The following is a 19,387-nucleotide window of genomic DNA, read 5'->3' on the forward strand; positions in this document are numbered from 1 at the left end:
GATACCAAGAAAAAAACATGGTTGTAAAACACGTTGGAGAGTGAAATGGTTATTTCATAAACACATTCTTTTATATTATGATCTGAAATATATGTATTGATAGATGCCAATTAATTAAAAGAATTAAGTTAATTCTCCTGCCTTTTATAAGCTTTATATTAAAATAATTTGAAATGATATATCCAGATCAGAGATGTATAAACTCAAAGATGATTAAAATTATTTCATCTTTTTTGTTGTTTTCTACCCACAGAAAATGATGATTATCTGAATGGCTTAATAACCCGATTAGAAAATGCAGATGTTAAAAATGGAGATCTCCTGAGAGCTTTGAATGACACTTTGGCAAAGTCGTCAGCCATTCCCGATGGTAAGCATTCCATACACCTCACACAGTGTCAGTTGACCTGAACTTCTTTTTTAATTGTTTTTAAGTTTATTTGTTTATGAGAGATAGAGACAGCACGAGCAAGGGAAGAGCAGAGAGAGAGAGGGAGACACAGAATCCAAAGCAGGCTCCAGGCTCCGAGCTGTCAGCACAGAGCCTGACGTGGGGCTTGAACTCACAAACCGTGAGATCATGGCCTGAGCCGAAGTCAGATGCTCAACCGACTGAGCCACCCAGGCGCCCTTCAGTTGACCTGAACTTTTAAAGAATGTTCTAGCGTTTACCATTTTTAACGTTTACCACTGCACTTGGACTGTTGTCAGGAACTTAGATATTGGTTTTCTTACTTATGAATTCTTCTTTGCGAGAATGAGAGATTAAAGTATACTTCACACTGTGGTATGTCTTATGCTTTATTACCCTGGCTGACAGCCATAGGTATATGTTGCAAAAAAAGAAAATAGAGCCATGTTGTGATTATACTGTTCTTCCATGTGTCGGCCCGGGAAATCTTATTCCTAATAAGACTATTATTATTAGAAATAATATTATTTGTAATCTTATATTAATGAGAAAAAATAAAACCACACGAGTACTGTTCTTGAAAAGCTGCAGCAGATAATTATAGTACCTACAGTAACAGGTGAGAGCCTTTCTGCACATCATTTTTTTTTTGAGTATAGTTGATGCATATCATTACATTATTTTCAAGTGTACAACATAGTGATTCAACTCCTCTATAGGTTATGCTACCACAAGTGTAGCTACCGTCTTTTCTGATACAACGCTGTTACAGGAGCATTGACTATATCCCTTATACTGTGTATTTATTTCTATGACTTATTCATGACATAAGGGGAGACCTCCCACTACCCTTCACCCATTTTGCTCATCCTCCCCACCAACTTCCCCTCTGGCAACCATTAGCACATCTGTCTTTGCGAAGATCAGTCCTTAAATGTTTCAGCTTTCAAACATTAATGATGGAACCCTGTCTGTAATATCTTCCTACCTATTGTAAGTACTTCACGTTGCTGTTTGGTATTAGTTCCTAAAAGCACTCTCCTTTATATTTTTCATATCATGAAAGAACAATAACAAAGTGTGCTAAGATTTCTTGAGTGCTTATCCAATATGCTTGTTAAGTGTATGCGATCCTCATACTAATCCTATAAAGTGAACAGTATTGTCCACACTTTTTAGGTGACAAACTGACATACGGCATTATGCTAAGCAGATAAGTCAGAGAAAGACAAATATCGTATGATTTCACTCATATGTGGAACTTAAGAAACAAATAAGCTACTGAAGGCCCTTGTTAAAAGTGGTATATATGAGATTTGAACCCCACAGCTTAACTTCAGAGCCTGTAGTCTTTTTTTTTCTTTTTCCTTTAAAGTTTATTTATTTTGAGAGAGAGTGAGAGTACACACAAGTGGGGGAGGGGTAGAGAGAGGGAGAGAGAGAGAATCCCAAGCAGGCTCTGCACTGCCAGTACAGAGCCTGACGTGGGGCTTGAACTCAGGAACCATGAGATTATGACCTGAGCTGAGATCAAGAGCTGGATGCTTAACCAACTTAGTCACCCAGGGGCTCTTGGAGCCTGTGGTCTTAACCACTAATCTACACATACTAGTTGTCATCTATTTCTTCAGTGTATGTTTTTTACACAAATTATGATCAAGGAAACAATTGCATACATTTATATAATACAGGAAATATTCATTGTTTTTACTTTTTTAACATTAAAAAAACCTAACTTTCCAGGATCGCGTGTCGTGTCCTTCAGTAGCAAGGACATTTATAGAAAATTTCCGATGCTAAAAATAAATGTAAATACATAAACACATGGTCTAAAAGAACTGAGAAGCTCTCTCTACCTTTAAGTTGAAGTACATTCACCATTCCCCCTTCTGAATGTGCAGATGAAACTCTGACTCATGGATAGATTTCTCTGTCTAATAAGTTCAGCAGCAAATCACAATGTACCCTTATACGAGGAACATTTAGAATAATAACTCTGCTATCGGAAGAGCTAATCAAATATGCGTAGCAAAGGTCCCTGAGAAAATTTAATTTAGCTAAAAATTTATTTCATTTGCTATAACCTAATGAGACAAAGTTCAGCCTTTCCCTTTGTGTGTGTGTCCCTGAGGTCGGCAAGCCACCTTCTCCCTTTGACAAGCGTGGAGTAAGCCACCAACCCCACACCCTTTGTTTTGCTCCTTACACCTTCTTCTGCTGGCAGACACAGCCGCTAAACTGCAAGGTGTTAAGGACAAAGCGAGACAAGCCAACGACACAGCAAAACATGTGCTGGCACGGATTAAAGATCTCCACCAGGACCTTGACGGCCTGAAGAAAAATTACAATCAACTGGCAGACAGCATAGCCAAAACAAATGCTGTGGTAAAAGATCCTTCGAAGAACAGTAAGATCTCCTTTTTCACTTTGATCCTGTCATTTGTTTCTTCACGCTATAAAAGTATCCTAGCCTCATAACTCTTAGAGCTGGAGGAGACCCCACGGTGATGTTGTCTGCTCTCCTCATAGACTGGGCTCCAGAATGGAGCGTCTGTGGCTCTAGAACTAGAACCCAAGTCCCCAGGCTCTGCATAGTGCTTTCTTCATCCACATTTTGCCCAGTCCAGAGGAAATTAAACTTCTCAAAGTCTGCATGATTTTTGGTATAGGGATGCCAAATACTTTTTGGTTCTTTTTTTGGCCAAATACATTTTTAATCCTTCAGTGTAACTGAAAACACAGTTGTGCTTGGGAAATTATATCCCCCAAGTTGGTGAAGTTCCTTGGAACATAGAGGCCAAGGACTACACTTACTAGCAGACCTGTATAACAAGATATTAAAATGAGATCAGCCTGAAATGCATTAAAATGGCAAAATATTAATGTTTCATTATTTAAATTCCAGTTAATATTTTCAGGAAATTTAAATATTTGTGTACTTTATCAAGAATCTTTCTTCACATCTTTTGTGTATTGCATTAAATTATGTCAAGTTCGTAAGGATTTTGCTGAGAAAATGTGGTAGAACTTAATATAATGATAATTTAAATTATTAAACTGTAGTCAATAAACATTAGGATATTTTTATATTCTTTTTTCCATTCGGTGAAGTGATAGAACATTATCTCACTCTGTGATTTCACCAAAAGAGATGTCTGGTTTTTTGTACTTGATGCTCTCAAGAGACAAGCCCTCTATTTATACACCAACATTTTCACTGGGTGTCAAAATGTTTAATCCGTGCAATAACGAAAACACAGTTACTGATGTTACATGTTCTCTAATTCGGGTGCTGTTTTTTAACATCATTGCCAGCTGAATAAATGGTTCTAATGCATACCAAATCACAATATCCCCGCACACACACACTCAAAAAAGAATGAAAATTAGTTTTAAAGTAAATATCATTCTCTTTTGCTTATTTTAAAATTTAAAGAGATCATTTCATTCCACTTCAGATTGATTCTCATCTGATATGGCCTTTTCATAATATTTATCTCTAACTCTTTGATCCTACCCTCTATCTAGAGATAGTTATCTGTGATATTAATTAAACTGGGTCTGTTTTCTATCTTTCAGAACAATAGCCTGCTAACTGACACGTATCTGTGGATTTTTATTTGATAACACTTGTTTGACTTAAAATAGGGTGCATTTGTTATTAGGACGACTTGTGACAAGTACCATTTTTTGATCATCACTACTTTGTAATATCTCTAAAAATATTTCCTCATGAATTTTCTAATTTCTTTTTGTTTTGCTTCCATATGAAATTACCTGCAGAAATCAGTATGTATATGTTTACTTGCATGCTTTTAACAACTTCATGCTTGATTGCCTATTGCAAAAGCTTCAGCTTTGCGTGTTAGTGTGTTTGGGTATTGCTTTAACATTACGTGGCTATGCTTTCCAGTGTCACAGCATTGACGCTGGATACATTAAAAAAAGGACATATTCCTTTACAAAAAGTTAGCATGTGGATGTATTTGATATTAAGTATTTTCAGTTGTGTTACAGAAATTAGTGAAATATCTGTATGATACCAACAGAAAGGTGGAAAACAGAATTCTTCCACAGATTGAGCTAAATTGTGATGCCTCTCATGACACAGATTCCACCACTGAAGTTCAAATGACTTCCTCGCAGCAGGATTAAAATAGATCAGATATATGTTGTTGTCATTGCTTTTCTCCCCTGGAGCTCACATTCCCCCCTCCTAATGACTAATTATTCTCAACTTCTAGAGAATTATCCTTGGAGAAGCCCCTAATAAAATTAATAGAATTAGATCTTATTAAATGAGAAATTATTGGGATATAATAATATTCTCTCTTAAACATCTCATAGCTTAAACTCAAAGTCAGAAATAAAACCGCAGAATAGGAAATAACATACAATCCAACATATCAAAACCTGGGAAATATGACCAAGGCTGTCCTCAGTGGAAAATGAGTGTGATCACCTCACTAAACAAGCAGTGAAATGAACATTTTAGGTAATCAACCCTATAAATTAGACAAAATAAAATTAAAAGAAAGAAGATGAAAAAGGTGAATTAAAAGAGAAAAATAATATACTTGATAAATACAAGAGGTAGATCTTTAGGAATGTAAAGATAAAACATTTTAAATTGTTGGCAGGCTTAATCAAGAATGATAAAGCACAGATAGGCAAAGTTCTAAAGGAACTATAACAAAGTACGGGAGGGGGAAGTGGGAATTGAACACATAAGAGAGTACTTGTCAAAACTCTATGCTGATGAATTTTAGAGCCTAATAGAGATAGATAATTATCTAGAAAAACATAATCATAATCTATCTTCAAAGGTGATTTTAAAATCTATATGCTGAAATAATTATGGAAGAAAGTCAGAAGTTTTTAAAAACTACTATACAAGAAAGTATCAGACTCACTATTACAGATTATTTATTTTTAAAACCATCGAGAAGATAATTTCCAAAAGACTTAATCTGCTTCAGAAGATGGGGTGAGGGGAATGAGAGAGGTGGGGAAATTCAAATTTCATTTAGAAACATTTGATTAGAATCTGGAAGCTTCAAAGAAAAGAATCATTTCGTGGACGAGCCTTAAGTATCCTTTGCTTTACCCTTTTCCTTTTTCCCATGAATCCAAATCTAAGCCATTTTTCTCAATTCTAGAATAATTTGTAGAAAATCAGAGTAATACTGGAGAATTAAAGGAAAGAAAACATGGGCAAATGGCTTATTAAAAGTATACAATACAAAGTAGTAACTGTGCCTCTGTTGAATATGCAATTATATAACAAGGGCTTTGATGCCAGTAACCTGCATTTCAGGCTTTGATGTAGCAACTCTATTAAAATTAATAACAGACCTATGTCCTTTTTAAACATCAGTCACAATGTTGTTCATAGTTATGAATGAGTTCAAAATACTTAATTCAAAACCTAGTTTAGAAATAATAATTTCCTTCCTTTTGAGCACGTTTGATTCATTCCTGAGGATTAGCTCTCAGTGGTCCATTGGCCACCAGAGAGTACATCGTTCATAGCCGAGCAGGGTGCACAGCCTTGGTCCTTAAGTAGTTTCACTTTTTCATCATGGTCACAATGACAGAAAGCAGAACAATACGTGCTCAATCAGATAATAAGTGACATGGTTTGGGTAAGACTGCCAGCATCCTAGAAATTGACTAATTGGTTTCCATGGGTCATTTACCCTCCTACAAAAAGCACATACAGAAAGTCTCTGGATCAGTGATAAACTTCAATTATTTGAGGGTTAAAACCCCTTTTCAAATTGTCGATATTCAACCTTTTTTAACCTATCAAAATGACAGTTTAATATGGTTCAACCTAATACAGAGATTAGGATAATCAATTATTCTTCAAAACGAAAATGAACTGCAGCATGAAAGATTTAATTAAAGTTTAACATAGGCCTTCAGTCTGAGGGTTGTTGAACATTGCAATGTTTTCAGAAGACATTTTGATAGCTTCTCTCTTTAAGATGTACAAAGAACGACAGAGAGAAAAAGAAAGAAAACCAATTTTGTGTGAGAACTCTGATTTAAATACAGTTCTGGCTTGGACAGATGAGATGACATTTTAAAACACTTTCATTTCCTTGATTCCGTAACTGAAATTCTATTCCATAAAGGTTAGATTTTTGGCTGACGCTAGAAATTAATCATCGAATTGAGTTCCTCGTATTCTCTACCTTCAATGCTAACTTTCACCTTGATCACAAAGCCAAAGCATTGGTCCTCTATCTCTAACATTTCTGCTTTGACCTGCTTGAGTTCCACCTGGAATATTCCCATTTGCCATCACAAACTGTGCTTCAACAGTCATGGCCCTGCTTTGTTATGTGGATAAGATGAAATCCTTTCAATTATTTAATTGAGCATACTACTATTTTCATTTCTCTGTGTGTGTGTGTGTGTGTGTGTGTGTGTGTGTGGTGTGCACGAATCTTGGTCTATGCAGTTGCAGATGCAGACGCCACTGTGAAAAATCTAGAACAAGAAGCTGATCGTCTAATAGATAAACTCAAACCCATCAAGGAACTTGAGGATAACCTAAAGAAAAACATCTCTGAGATAAAGGAACTGATAAACCAAGCCCGGAAACAAGCCAATTCTGTAAGCTTTTTACTTTCAATATCAGTAATTGATTGTAATTTTTTTGTATTATTCCCAGAGTGAATAACTTCTCCCAGTGTATCCTGTTGAATAATCTGTTTGTTTTCCTTTAACTTGACACTGTTTTAAGGGTGGGGGAGGAGGATAAAAGGTTAGATTTTTTTCCATAGATTTCAAAATACATCTCATAGGATGAATAATCGCTACTTACTGTTTAGAAATGGGAATTTTGTGGGGCACCTGAGTTGCTCAGTGGGTTAAGTGTTTGACTTTAGCTCAGGTCATGATCTCGCAGTTTGTGAGTTTGAGCCCCACATCAAGCTTGTACTAATGATGCAGAGCCTGCGTGGGATTCTCTCTCTCTCTTCTCTCTCTGCCCCTCCCCCACTTGTGCTTGCGCTCTCTCCCTCTCAGATAGATAAACTTAAATTTTTTTTAAAGAAATGGGAATTTTGTTATATTTTACCAGTATTTGAATAGAGTAGCACAAATAGCAAGATTGTATGTTAAAAAGACATGAATGAGAGTTCCTTGCTTTTGATGAAAGCAAAAAAGGCCAATCAGTGGGGCTGTATCAGGAAGGAATGAACAAGAGTACATAGAATAATAAATAGCAATGAAGAACCACTATTTTCTATATTTTTTGTCTGAGTACAAGTGACAACAAAAATTATTTTGGTTATAATTTCTGCAGGTTTTTTTGAATTAAGAATGGAAAATACCTCAGTTGTATCAAAATTTTGCTCTTTATTAACCTAATTAGAAAACTATTAGGAAAAAAACAGAACTTTCTAGAAGATAGTAATCTGTTGAACCAGGGTAGAATTGTTAAGTGCCAATGTGAAACTTTATCTAGACTAGTAAATTCATCCCATGACAACTCTAGAAATGCAAGAAAAAAATAACAGTTTTTGTGTTGTCATGTTTATACTCAAATCTTTTTAGATACCTAAGTCTTCCATCTTGAAAGTTCCATTTTTCTGAACAACTTTGAAGCTAAAAGGACCAGAAAATGCCTTTTCTTAACTCATCAATTTATATATTTTTTAGTAGTGGACGAATAATATGATGCCCAAGTAACAGTATATCATTTTACATTGCTGATACCTCTAAACAAGGCTAAGATATTAAGTTCAAGGTGCACTTTAAAAAGGGATTCATGCTGACTAAAGAGAAATTTAGGAGTGCCTGGGGGACTCAGTCGGTTAAGTGGCCAACTTCAGCTCAGGTCATGATCTCACGGTTTGTGTGTTCGAGCACCACGCCGGGCTCTTTGCTAACAGCTCAGAGCCTGGAACCTGCTTCAGATTCTGTGTTTCCCTCGCTCTCTGCCCCTCCCACACGCATGGGCTCTCTCTCAAAAATAAATAAACGTTAAAAAATTTAAAGAGAAATTTAGAAAATGACAAAAAATTAGTCAAGATGATGCACATAAGCTCAAAGTGAAAGCAGCAGCCAGGGTTGAGAAGATACATATTGAGCTACAATATGAAAACCGTGTAGGCAGTATGATGCCACATGAGTATGATATATATGAAGCACAAAGTGAAAAGAAGTCAGATAATAGTCTGAGGTTTGTGGTTTTCACTAAGATTAAGCCAAGGTAGAAAAAGCATCTCCTATGCTCAAGGCTACTTTTATGTACAAAGTTTATAACACCATAGAAAAAATAAGATATATAGGTAAATAACTCTAAGATAATGCCAAATAGTGTGCTACTGTACGTGAGCAATGGGAAGGGGGATAAAGTTCTGGAAAGGAAGATCCCCTCTGGTAGGGACCAGATTTTCCAAAAAAAAAGAATTTGAGCCAGGCCTTGAGTGGGGTAGTGCTGGATGAGGGAGGGGAGGGTAAGGAAGCAGAGTATTCTGAGAATGAGCAAGGCAGAGAGAGAAGGAAGTTTCAGGGTCATTTCATGAGAGAGTGGTCTCGTTTGCCAGGATTATTAGTAGAGTGAACATTAAACAGGAAAGGTCAGCGGAGACCAGCTCTTGTTGGCCTTGGCTGGTAAGGGGAGAAGTTTTGTTTAGACACAGTTATACCTGAGATAAACCTCATTGGTGAGGAAAAGCTGAAAGTTCTTGAACATGAAACGTAATATTATCAGAGCTGTGCTTTTTTGAATATGAATCCGGAAGTAGCTTGAGGTGTAAATGAGAGAATACTAGAAAGAAGGCCATTTTAATAAGAGTCTCACCTGTAGCAGGTGGTAGTAACAAGAGAAACAGAGAGATTGAGATATCACTCCTGTATTTTGCAATGTTAATTTAAAGAAGCAAAAATAATAAATATTCTCTTGTGAATCACACACTTAGCCACATTTTTTAAGTCATCTTGTGGGCAAATCCAGACATTTTTATTATTTCTTCTTATAAAGAAATCTAAAAATATGCCATATAGTCATCAGTCATGTTTTCTCCTACCCTCCCGACCCCCCCCCCCAGAGGAAAAAGATAAAATTGTGGCATGTTAAGTATATAAAACATGTCTCAAGATACAAATTGAAAGTTATAAAGAAATGCTACAAGAATTAACCATTGTCCATGCCTTTCAAGGAAATTTTCAGTCATGTTTGGAAATGGAAGTTATAGCAAAGTGTCTTATTTTTTTAATAAGATGTTAGAAATACAGAAGCAAGCCAAATTTTTTTCAAATGAGTTTTGTGCTTATTGAAGATGACATCTGCCTGATTTATAAATATATTTGTAACCTGGCACGAGTGTCTGAATGTGGCCCTGATACATACTCAACATGACCAAGAAATTAAAGATATGTATTTTAAAGTAGGTTTCTTGGGGCACCTGGGTGGCTCAGTCGGTTAAGTGTCCGATTTCAGCTCAGGTTAGGATCTCACAGTTTGTGAGTTCCAGCCCTGCATAGGGCTCTGTGCTGACACCTCAGCGCTTAGAGCCCACTTCAGATTCTGTGTCTCCCTCTCTCTATCCCTCCCCCGCTTGTGCTCTCTCATTCTCAAAAGTAAATAAACATTTTAAAATTTTTTAAATAAAAATAGAGTATCTTTCTTTGGTTTGTTGGCTCTGAAATTGAGTAGCTGATACTCTTTTTAAATGAATGACCTAGTTACTGGATGAACATAATGCAGTGAAAATCCAATAGACATAATAATGGGATCCTCAATAGTGTTTAATTGAGTTCATAATGATTCATTAGTAATGTTGTATGAGAAATGCCTTGGAGGTATCTAATGTTTAGTGGTTTTTGTTTAGAAGTCTTAGGAAGGGTTCATATTAGAAAGAAGAATAATTGATAGACCAGAACATTCTAAGAAATGTTTGTGTTTCAGAAACTTCTCCCTTCTTATGAAAGGCATATGTCCTAGCAACTTCTAGAGAAATTTATAAATACTGTATTTTGATTTACTTTGTTTAGATTTGTTAAAGAGGTCTCTATTACTGGAAATCAAAACACAATGAAGTTAAAAGGAGAGCTTAGTAGCTATGGACTGGTTACCAACTGTTTGGGCTGCCTGAATTTTTCAGATACTGAGGATATATTCAAAACCATAAGGCAGAAAACAGAAAATCCAGAGGGATTTTTATATAAATGTGTAAGAGTTGAGCAATAGATTACTTTACGAGATCAATTGCTGGCATCTGGGGCATAACACCATCATTTTGTTCAGAGAACCATATTTTTAGATATTTATACTATGGCATAAAGGAGATTAACTATAACTCCTAGCAATAGTAAATACCCTGAGTTTTTAAATGGCTACTCCCTTAGACTCTCCGTTCTCAGAACTTCCACAGTTCACTTAGGCTTCAGCACTGGTGCTCTGTAGTCTACACTTTGATAATCCCCTTTTCAACACACCAGTCATGCAATCCCCTATCATTTCCCCCAGGTATACCTAACCAAGCAAAGAAACCAATCCTGTGACCAAACTGTCGTGTATTCCACCCACATTCAGGCATTTCTTCTCTAAACAGCAAGCAAGTAGTATGATTACATTGGATTCTGTGAACAAAAATAAGTTACTTGTGATTAAACTAGCCATAATGTGGCTCAGTGGCCCAAACTAGGAAGCATTTGAGAAATAAAGGTAAGACAGACCACACACCCAGTTACTTTTGATTACTAATCCAGCCCCACTAGGAATTTGGTTATGATTTCCTGCCGAAGATCATTCAATCTGCTGTTCAGCTCCACTCACGAATTCCCGGTAGACCTTGATTTCTTCTCTTTGACTATCTTATTATGTCAGTGATGCGTATACCCTGCTTTAGATATTGGATTTGCTTGGTGCCAGGGTCTTCAAATACTCATGATATCCTGCACCTATTCCTAAACATTAACACATCTGAAGGCTGCATTTCTCCTGCCTGCCCTCTACCGTATTATCCTTCTCATGCTTTATACTTTTTCTCTCTAAGCCCTTGGACAACCCTTGGTATAGCTGCTACTCCATCAGGTAGCACCCTCTGCCAACCTTCACAGCATGTCTGCTCCATAGTATTAACATCCAGAGTAAAAGTTGCATGTTTCCTAGTTCTGTTTTTCTCAAGTCTTTTTCATTTACCTACTCTTCGCACCTTATGTAGAAGGAAAATCCCATCATTTGTGGAGCAAAGAACAAACTTCCTGATAGGAAACTACACTTAGCAGGAAGACTATATCTCCTCCCAGAACACAGAGCAAACATTCTGGGTACCAATGTTGCAGACTACCCCCTCCCCTTAGGAGGAAGGCAAAGACAAGGAAAACCATCTAAGCAACAGGCTTTGAGGTTATTCAAGCCCCGGGTCACCACACAGAGCTCCATTAGGCTGAGCCCTGTACCTTTCCAGCACTTGATTTCTCTGCAGATGTGCAGATGATGGATGCAATTTGGTTATCAGATTAGGTGAGGAAACAATAATATACAAATACATGACTTACCCGGAGTCTATAGGAAATGCAACCAATCTGCTATGTCCCCAGAAGTTCTCAAACACATATGAATTTACATATTCATCAGAACCAAAAAATCTCTCCTTGGCTTTCTTTTGAAAATGTACCCAATTTTTCATCCAGCACCTCTTCAGTGTTGTCTATACCACACTTGGGGAGGGGTCCTGGTGCTGCCTATGCCCATTCTCTAGACTTTTGGAGCTGCTTCCTGTGTCACCATAACATGGAGACTGGCATTTGTGAGGGGAACAATAAAGCTAGCTGGTTTTCTCCCAAGTGCAAAAACTGTTTGAGTAGCACCAAGTGCTAGAAGGAATGAGAATAGTCACTGCTAGTGAGAACCAAGAGGCTTCTGGAAGCTGAGCATTTAAATCAGTGGCAAGGAAAGGTCTGCACCCTTCCTTGTCTCCGCTTCCTACTTGGAGCACTGCCATGGAGCAAAGTTGCAGTTTCTTCCCGAGTCCCTGCAACTCCATTGCCATCCTGAAAATGCCATTTGAGGGTACACCTGAACCGAAGGAAATTAAGTCACATAATCAACTAGTGTTATTTGTGACTGAAGAAAGGCTCCCTAAATGTGAGTAAGAATCGGCCTGAGCAGTTTCAGTTCCGTTCATGTAGGAATTCCTTTCTTAGCAATTTATAGTAATTTTTAAAGTACTCGTCAAAAGAAAAAGGAGCTGTTAAATACATTAGTAGGAATAGCCATTGAAAATTATTTCCGTTTCATTTCCTGGCAAATTATTCATTTCCTGGAAAATTATTTCCGTTTCATTTACTTAATAAAAATGTATAATTTTTTCTCAAATGTATGTTCTGAGTGGCATGATTAATATTCTTCGTATTGTTAGAACATCTAGAACAAAATCTAGTTGGCCTCTCCCAACTGTAAGAACAGGAGAGGGTAGGTAATTTCCTCTCGAAAACTAAAAGAAAAATGATGTCCTACTAAAGTGATATGAAAATCACTGAAATTTGAACTGTAGAATTTCACTCAACAACCCTAATGAAGATCATTATCATTAGCTTCATATAAAATCACCTCTGGAAAATGTCCCCACATTCATAAAGGAGAAAGGTATGAAGGTAAGAATTTGTTACTTGGATGCTTCAAAAAACAGTAGCACACTAACATGATATGGGCTGTGAACAGCTCATTGTCCAAATCTCCCCGGGAAGCTGGCTTCCGCGCCCTCATTAATGAGTATAATGGTGTCCACATATGGGCATTTAATGATTCTATTTGATGGTAGAAAAATAACTTCAAAGAAGGGATGATGATGGTTTTGTAGTTGTTTGGGAGGTACTTCACACTTTCTGAGAGATTTAGTCTTGGTTCTTTGTGCCTGTTTTTCTTGAAGATCAAAGTATCTGTGTCTTCCGGGGGTGACTGCATTCGAACATACAAGCCGGAAATCAAGAAGGGAAGCTACAATAATATCGTTGTCAACGTAAAGACAGCTGTGGCCGACAACCTCCTTTTTTATCTTGGAAGTGCCAAATTTGTAAGTTCAATATCCAGCTTCTTCAGTCTCCTGTATGTGTGAATAGGCAGAGGTTAATCCCAGTAGTAAGGAAAATGTATAGAATCTAATAATATGCTCCCAAAATTGTGTTAGGTTTTCAGATTTGAAAACCTCAGAATCTTATGTCATGAAAGTTCTGAAGTATCAAATTAAGTTAGAAGGAAAATGAAATGAAGAAAACTTTTTACAGGGTTTAGGTACATCTGCTTTCATTTGTGAGTATGCCAGCATTTATTTAGAATGATATTTTCAGATCTGCCTATTTAAGAAGAAGGACTAATAGGAATAAAGCTTTAAAAACAAGTCTCTAATGGGGGCGCCTGGGTGGCTCAGCCTGTTGAGTGTCTGACTTCAGCTCAGGTCATGATCTGGTGGTTTGTGGGTTTGAGCCCCACATCGGGCTCTGTGCTGACAGTTTGGATTCTGCTTCAGAATTCTGTGTCTCCCTCTCTCTTTCTGCCCCTCCCTGCTCATGCTCTGTCTCTCTCTCCTTCAAAAATAAATAAACATTAAAAAAAATTTTAAAACAAGTCTCTAAGAAATTACAATGAGCTTTCATGTTAAATGAAAATGACAAATTGTGGGGGCGCCTGGGTGGCTCAGTCGGTTGAGCGTCCGACTTCGGCTCAGGTCATGATCTCTCAGTCTGTGAGTTCGAGCCCCGCGTCGGGCTCTGTGCTGACAGCTCAGAGCCTGGAGCCTGTTTCAGATTCTGTGTCTCCCTCTCTCTCTCTGACCCTCCCCCGTTCATGTTCTTCTCTCTCTGTCTCAAAAATAAATAAACGTTAAAAAGAAAAAATTTAAAAAAAAAGAAAATGACAAATTGTGTACGCATTTCCTGCCGATGAAAACTCTTTTGATTCATGTTGAATTTATAACTGAACCTGAATAAATAGAAGTCATATCTACAAATCTCACCCGAAAAGTTTTCATTCCTTTTATTTGGACATTTAACTTTGTATGCATGGGGATCTTCCAAAATGAATAAAATTTTCAACAAATCAGTCATTGCATAAGTCAATACTTGTCATTCAGGTGAGAACTTTTACGTCACCTTAGGTGAAAAATCATAGTTAGCTCCTTAAAAATGTCAGTGTCTGGGACACCAGGGTGGCTCAGTCAGTTAAGTGTCCGGCTCTTGATTTCAGCTCATGTCATAATCTCATGGTTTCTGAGTTCGAGCCCCACACTGGGCTCCATGCTGGCAGCACAGAGCCTGATTGGGATTCTCTCTCTCCCTCTCTCTGCCACTCCCTCTCTCCTAAAATAAATAAATAAACTTAGAAAAATATATATGTCAGTATCCTTGGTGAAAACAATGAATTCTGCATCCAAATATTTTCTTTTGTCTCTACCAAAAGAATCAGAAGGAGAAAAGACTTGTTTGAAAAGTAGAATTAGTTAAATTAACACATATGCCTCAGCAGTAAGGACACACGTGTTGCCTTAAAGATACAATAATAAATATTACTTAATCATGCATAATAATCATATCATTTGAGAATTTTTATTGTGAGACTTATAATTATTTCACATATCTGTAAATACCACCTGTTGAAAAGAACGCTGTTGGCCTCCTCAGATGTCTGATATGTATCATTTTTGTGTTTCTCTGGACTAGATTGACTTTCTGGCTATAGAAATGCGTAAAGGCAAAGTAAGCTTTCTCTGGGATGTTGGATCCGGAGTTGGACGCATAGAGTATCCAGATTTGACCATTGATGACTCATATTGGTACCGTATTGAGGCATCAAGGTAACTACCTTAATAAAGATTAAGACAATTAAATGACAGAATTTTGACGTACTTTCCCAGTTTAAAAGAAAACTCCTTTTTCCATTTCAAGGAGGTAGCTATGTATGCATGTATACAAATTTTATGTAGTAAATGTATATGTCTATATGTGTGTGAACAGGTCTCTCGTAGTCCCTGTTAGCAACTGACAAACCTTCAAGGTACTGACCAGAGTGACCAGTCCATTTTGGACCGTTCATCTGGTTGTCTCATAGCCATACCATCATACTATCAGTCATACTCTCTCCCCTGAAGAAGAAGTCCCCTGGGACTTGCCCTCGTTCAGTACAAACCAGAGCATGAAAGCTGCCAGTGGCGCCTGTCTTCGAGTGCTCAGCTCCTCTTCTACTCTACACAGCAGCGTTGCCTACAGACAGGTGCAGTTTCTAAATGCTGGCACAAATATATAGTATGCCAGGCCCATACTACTTAAAATGGAAAGTAACAAGATATTGATTCATTCTGTATTTAAAGCTTTAATTCAGTTAACTTCTAGCAGTGTATAGATAACATAGAGAACCCATTGTTGTCCTCAATCCTTCTCCCTCATGTCCTCACCTTTTCCTTATTCCCAACACCTACTGAACCCAGAGCAGCTAGTAGTTGAGAGGTAGAGTGAAGGGCCTGGGGCTAGAGTTGGCTAAAGCAACTCTGGAATGTAGATGATGGATACAAAGAGTTTTACTCTGGGTTTGCATATGCTTAAATGTTTCCATATTAAAGCTTAAAACCTAATGAGAAGAAATATTTTTAGTTCCTTTTTAGATCTTTGGTAAAAGAATGTGTTGTGTTGTATGTGTGTGTGTGTGTGTGTGTGTGTGTGTGTGAGAGAGAGAGAGAGAGAGACAGACAGACAGTATGTTGTGTGTGTGCGTGTGAGAGAGAGAGAGAGACAGACAGTATGTTGTGTGTGTGTGTGTGTGTGTGTGTGTGTGTGTGAGAGAGACAGACAGACAGTATGTTGTGTGTGTGTGTGTGTGTGTGCGTGCATGCGTGTGTGTAGAGAGAGAGAGAAAGCAGATAGTATGCTTGCATGTGTGATGGTTGGGGAGAGATAAAGTACTATGAGTTTAAGAATATTTATATTCACAGAGGTCAATTTTTCAATCAGAAGGGATACTGGTAAGATCTGGCAAGATGAAGAAGAACCTTATTTGATAAATTCATTCTGTTGTTTCCGGGTACTTTAGTCAACACTACACCCTCAGAGAGAAAAAGATTTCCTAAATGAGACAGCAGGGAGAGACAGAGACACTCAAGTTCTGTTGTGGCCGCTTAGAAGAGAGAGCGGTGTTTCATATTTAACAAGTCATAGACATCAATCACTTGAGAAAATGAAATAAAATAATAATAGCTTTCAGAATTCTATTAATGGAACTTAAAAGCACAGTTCTTCTATGCAATTTGTATACACAACTCTGAAGAGCAGACATTATGCTGTATGCGTTAAGATGGTATATGCCAAACAATAAAAGATGCACAATTCCAGGAAGACTCTACTTCAGCAAGTTTGGATCCAAGATATAATAAGGGATTTTAGGAGAAACGATGGAGCGTATAATGCAGAAGGGTGGCTCATTTGGGGTTCACTTGCTGAATTAAATTAGACAAAATGCTAAATAAAGTAGTATGAACTTGTTGAAATAGCATGTGTTGGTAGATAGTAAAGTGTTTTGGAAAGCAACAGGAAAAAGGTTTTCCATTTAACCAGTGGCAGTTCCATCGGCTAATTGCTACTGCGTCATTTCATATCAACTACCAGGTGCAGAGTCAGGGTATGTGCTTACTGGTCCCTGGCTGAATCTGACAGTTAGCATCCAGCAAAGATCAGACTCTTGGTTTTGACTTGCAGTGTAATGAATCCAGATCTTTTGAAGCTCAGCACCCAGTTATCTCTTGAAAATTCCAAAACAAGTCCTATGTTTCATACCTTTTAAAACTGAAGTTCCTGTAAATGTGATGCATATTCCATTTTCTGTATTTTCTTTCACTTCCTTTCAACGCGGACCCCTCAAGAACTGGGAGGAACGGGACCATTTCTGTGAGAGCCCTGGATGGACCCAAAGCCAGCATTGTGCCCAGTACATACCACGCGGTGTCTCCTCCAGGGTATACTATTCTTGATGTGGATGCAAACGCGATGCTGTTCGTTGGTGGCTTGACTGGGAAACTGAAGGTAGCGTTCTCTTTCCCATTCTGTTGATCTCATCTCTGTACATAAGACCTGACGTGATGACTCTAGGGGAAGGCATGATGAAGCTTTGCAAAAACTTGACTATTTTTTCCTTCATGTGTGTATGAAAACGTAAATATATTTTGAGTAGGAATTTCTTCTTCTCTGACTATTCAGTCTGGAAACACAATGTTTTTAAGCCTATGCGTATTTACTTAAACGGTTCTTTTGCCCTTATCGGTGGCACCTGTTTTCTTTACAGTCTTGTTTCAGTTGCCTCAAGAGCAAAGTGTGTTTTCATTATACCCCTTTTTCTGAATCAGCTTATGATTTATTGATACGAAGTGCTATAAAGTTCAAACTTCCATCTAATTAAAAGATTTATGAATACCTTGGGAAATATTACAGGAGTCATAAGCTTCCAAATCATGGTCGGATTTTTAAAGTTTTCAAGTTGCTCTTCCCCTCATTCTTATAGAGCACTGCACTTAATATTCATAATTGCTTCATGACAGGTCCTTGTGCATTTGAAATTGCAAAGTGCCTGCATTTTAAAAGAAGCTCGTGTTGATTAAATGGAAAAACGACGTGTCGGTGACATGCAAGAACACAACCAAATACAATGGATAACCCTGGGCTTGTCAGAATAGTCCCGGGATGGGATTAGTCAGAAAATGTGAAAAGCCAGGGTGACCCCAAATTTATGAGAGCTCAACCTTCATAGAGAGCAAGGCTGTTTTATTTGCTTCGTGGATGAGATGTGACTCGAAAGTATTGGAATGGATTCCAGAGCTACACACTAAAACCATCCTCATTTCTTAGAACAGCATATAAATATATATGGCACATAGTAATATATAGTCATGTTGCCAACTTTCTCTCCTCCCCAGAAAGATAAATATAGGGGGAGCACAGAGTAGTATAAAAACCATGCATTTTGAAATCAAATCCAAGTTGGATTCTCCGCCTCTAACAGGCAAGTCACTTAGCCCCTTGGCCTTCAGTTTTCTCAACTAGAAAAAGGGAGCTAAAATATCTACCTTGCTTGCATATTGAAAGGTATGACAATAAATTTTTATAACATTTTAAAGCCCTGTTGTGCTAAGTAATATTATAAGGAATTTACGTGAATTAACTTATTTAATTGTCACAGCAACCCCAAAAGGTAGATAATATCCTCCTCATTTTATATTTAAGGAATCGGAGTCAGAGAGAAATTCAATGACTCGACCAAGGTCACACAGCAGTTAGAGGCAGAGTTGGGATTGCAACACAGGTTAGCAGCCACAGAAGCCTCCATCCTTAGGCACCACGTTTCACTGCCACAGTGAATAGTGAGAGATTATGTGCATGAAATTTACAACAAATGCCTAAGGTGTGGTAGTCACACATTAAATTGCATCCTAAATAATTCTTATTGTTATTCAGATGTCACTAGGCATAAATAAATTTGCTTATGCCAGTTTCAGGGAAAAAGAAAACAGACAAATGAAATCTGCAGAAAATCTTAATCATTTGGCCAAGAGTTTCAAGGCTCCTAACACATCAGAATATGAACCAAAAGCTGGAAACAAGTAACTAAATCAACATGCTAATGAAAATTCAAAGGAGCAGGAAAATATCCCAAGTCTAGTTTTTAGGATGCAAGAAGGGAAAGCAAAAAGCAAATAGAATCCACAAGTAGGATAATCAACCTCCGGAAAATTAAAAGAGACTGCAACTGATAACAGAGAATTCCAAGGGCCGCTCTGACTTGTAAATGTCAGTGGCTGTGATAAACATTCTTTCTACATGGCAGCGCACCACTGAGTCACAGCAAGAGAAAGATGTACATGTTGAGTTTCACCCAAAATTGTAACTACAAACGTTATCTATTCAGGGATCATCTTCCTACATGTGTTCTAAAACCCAAACACGTCCATTCACTTTTTAACCCTAGAGTACTCA

The 19,387-nt window shown here is 37.6% G+C and overlaps 1 protein-coding gene across 2 annotated transcripts in view; it reads left to right on the forward strand.

Annotated features, from left to right (window-relative positions):
* LAMA2 (laminin subunit alpha 2) overlaps positions 1 to 19,387 on the forward strand; it is a 613,797-nt gene that overhangs the window by 527,609 nt on the left and 66,801 nt on the right. For both annotated transcript variants that reach the window (XM_078447300.2, XM_078447301.2), the window contains exons 44-49: positions 254 to 370; positions 2,637 to 2,819; positions 6,882 to 7,036; positions 13,309 to 13,452; positions 15,095 to 15,228; positions 17,284 to 17,443. In XM_078447300.2, the coding sequence (XP_078303426.2) occupies positions 254 to 370; positions 2,637 to 2,819; positions 6,882 to 7,036; positions 13,309 to 13,452; positions 15,095 to 15,228; positions 17,284 to 17,443 (893 nt within the window). The remainder of the gene's footprint in view (positions 1 to 253; positions 371 to 2,636; positions 2,820 to 6,881; positions 7,037 to 13,308; positions 13,453 to 15,094; positions 15,229 to 17,283; positions 17,444 to 19,387) is intronic.

Source organism: Panthera onca, chromosome B2 (genome assembly GCF_046562875.1).
Source record: "Panthera onca isolate mPanOnc1 chromosome B2, mPanOnc1 haplotype 2, whole genome shotgun sequence".
Taxonomy (NCBI): Eukaryota; Metazoa; Chordata; class Mammalia; order Carnivora; family Felidae; genus Panthera; species Panthera onca.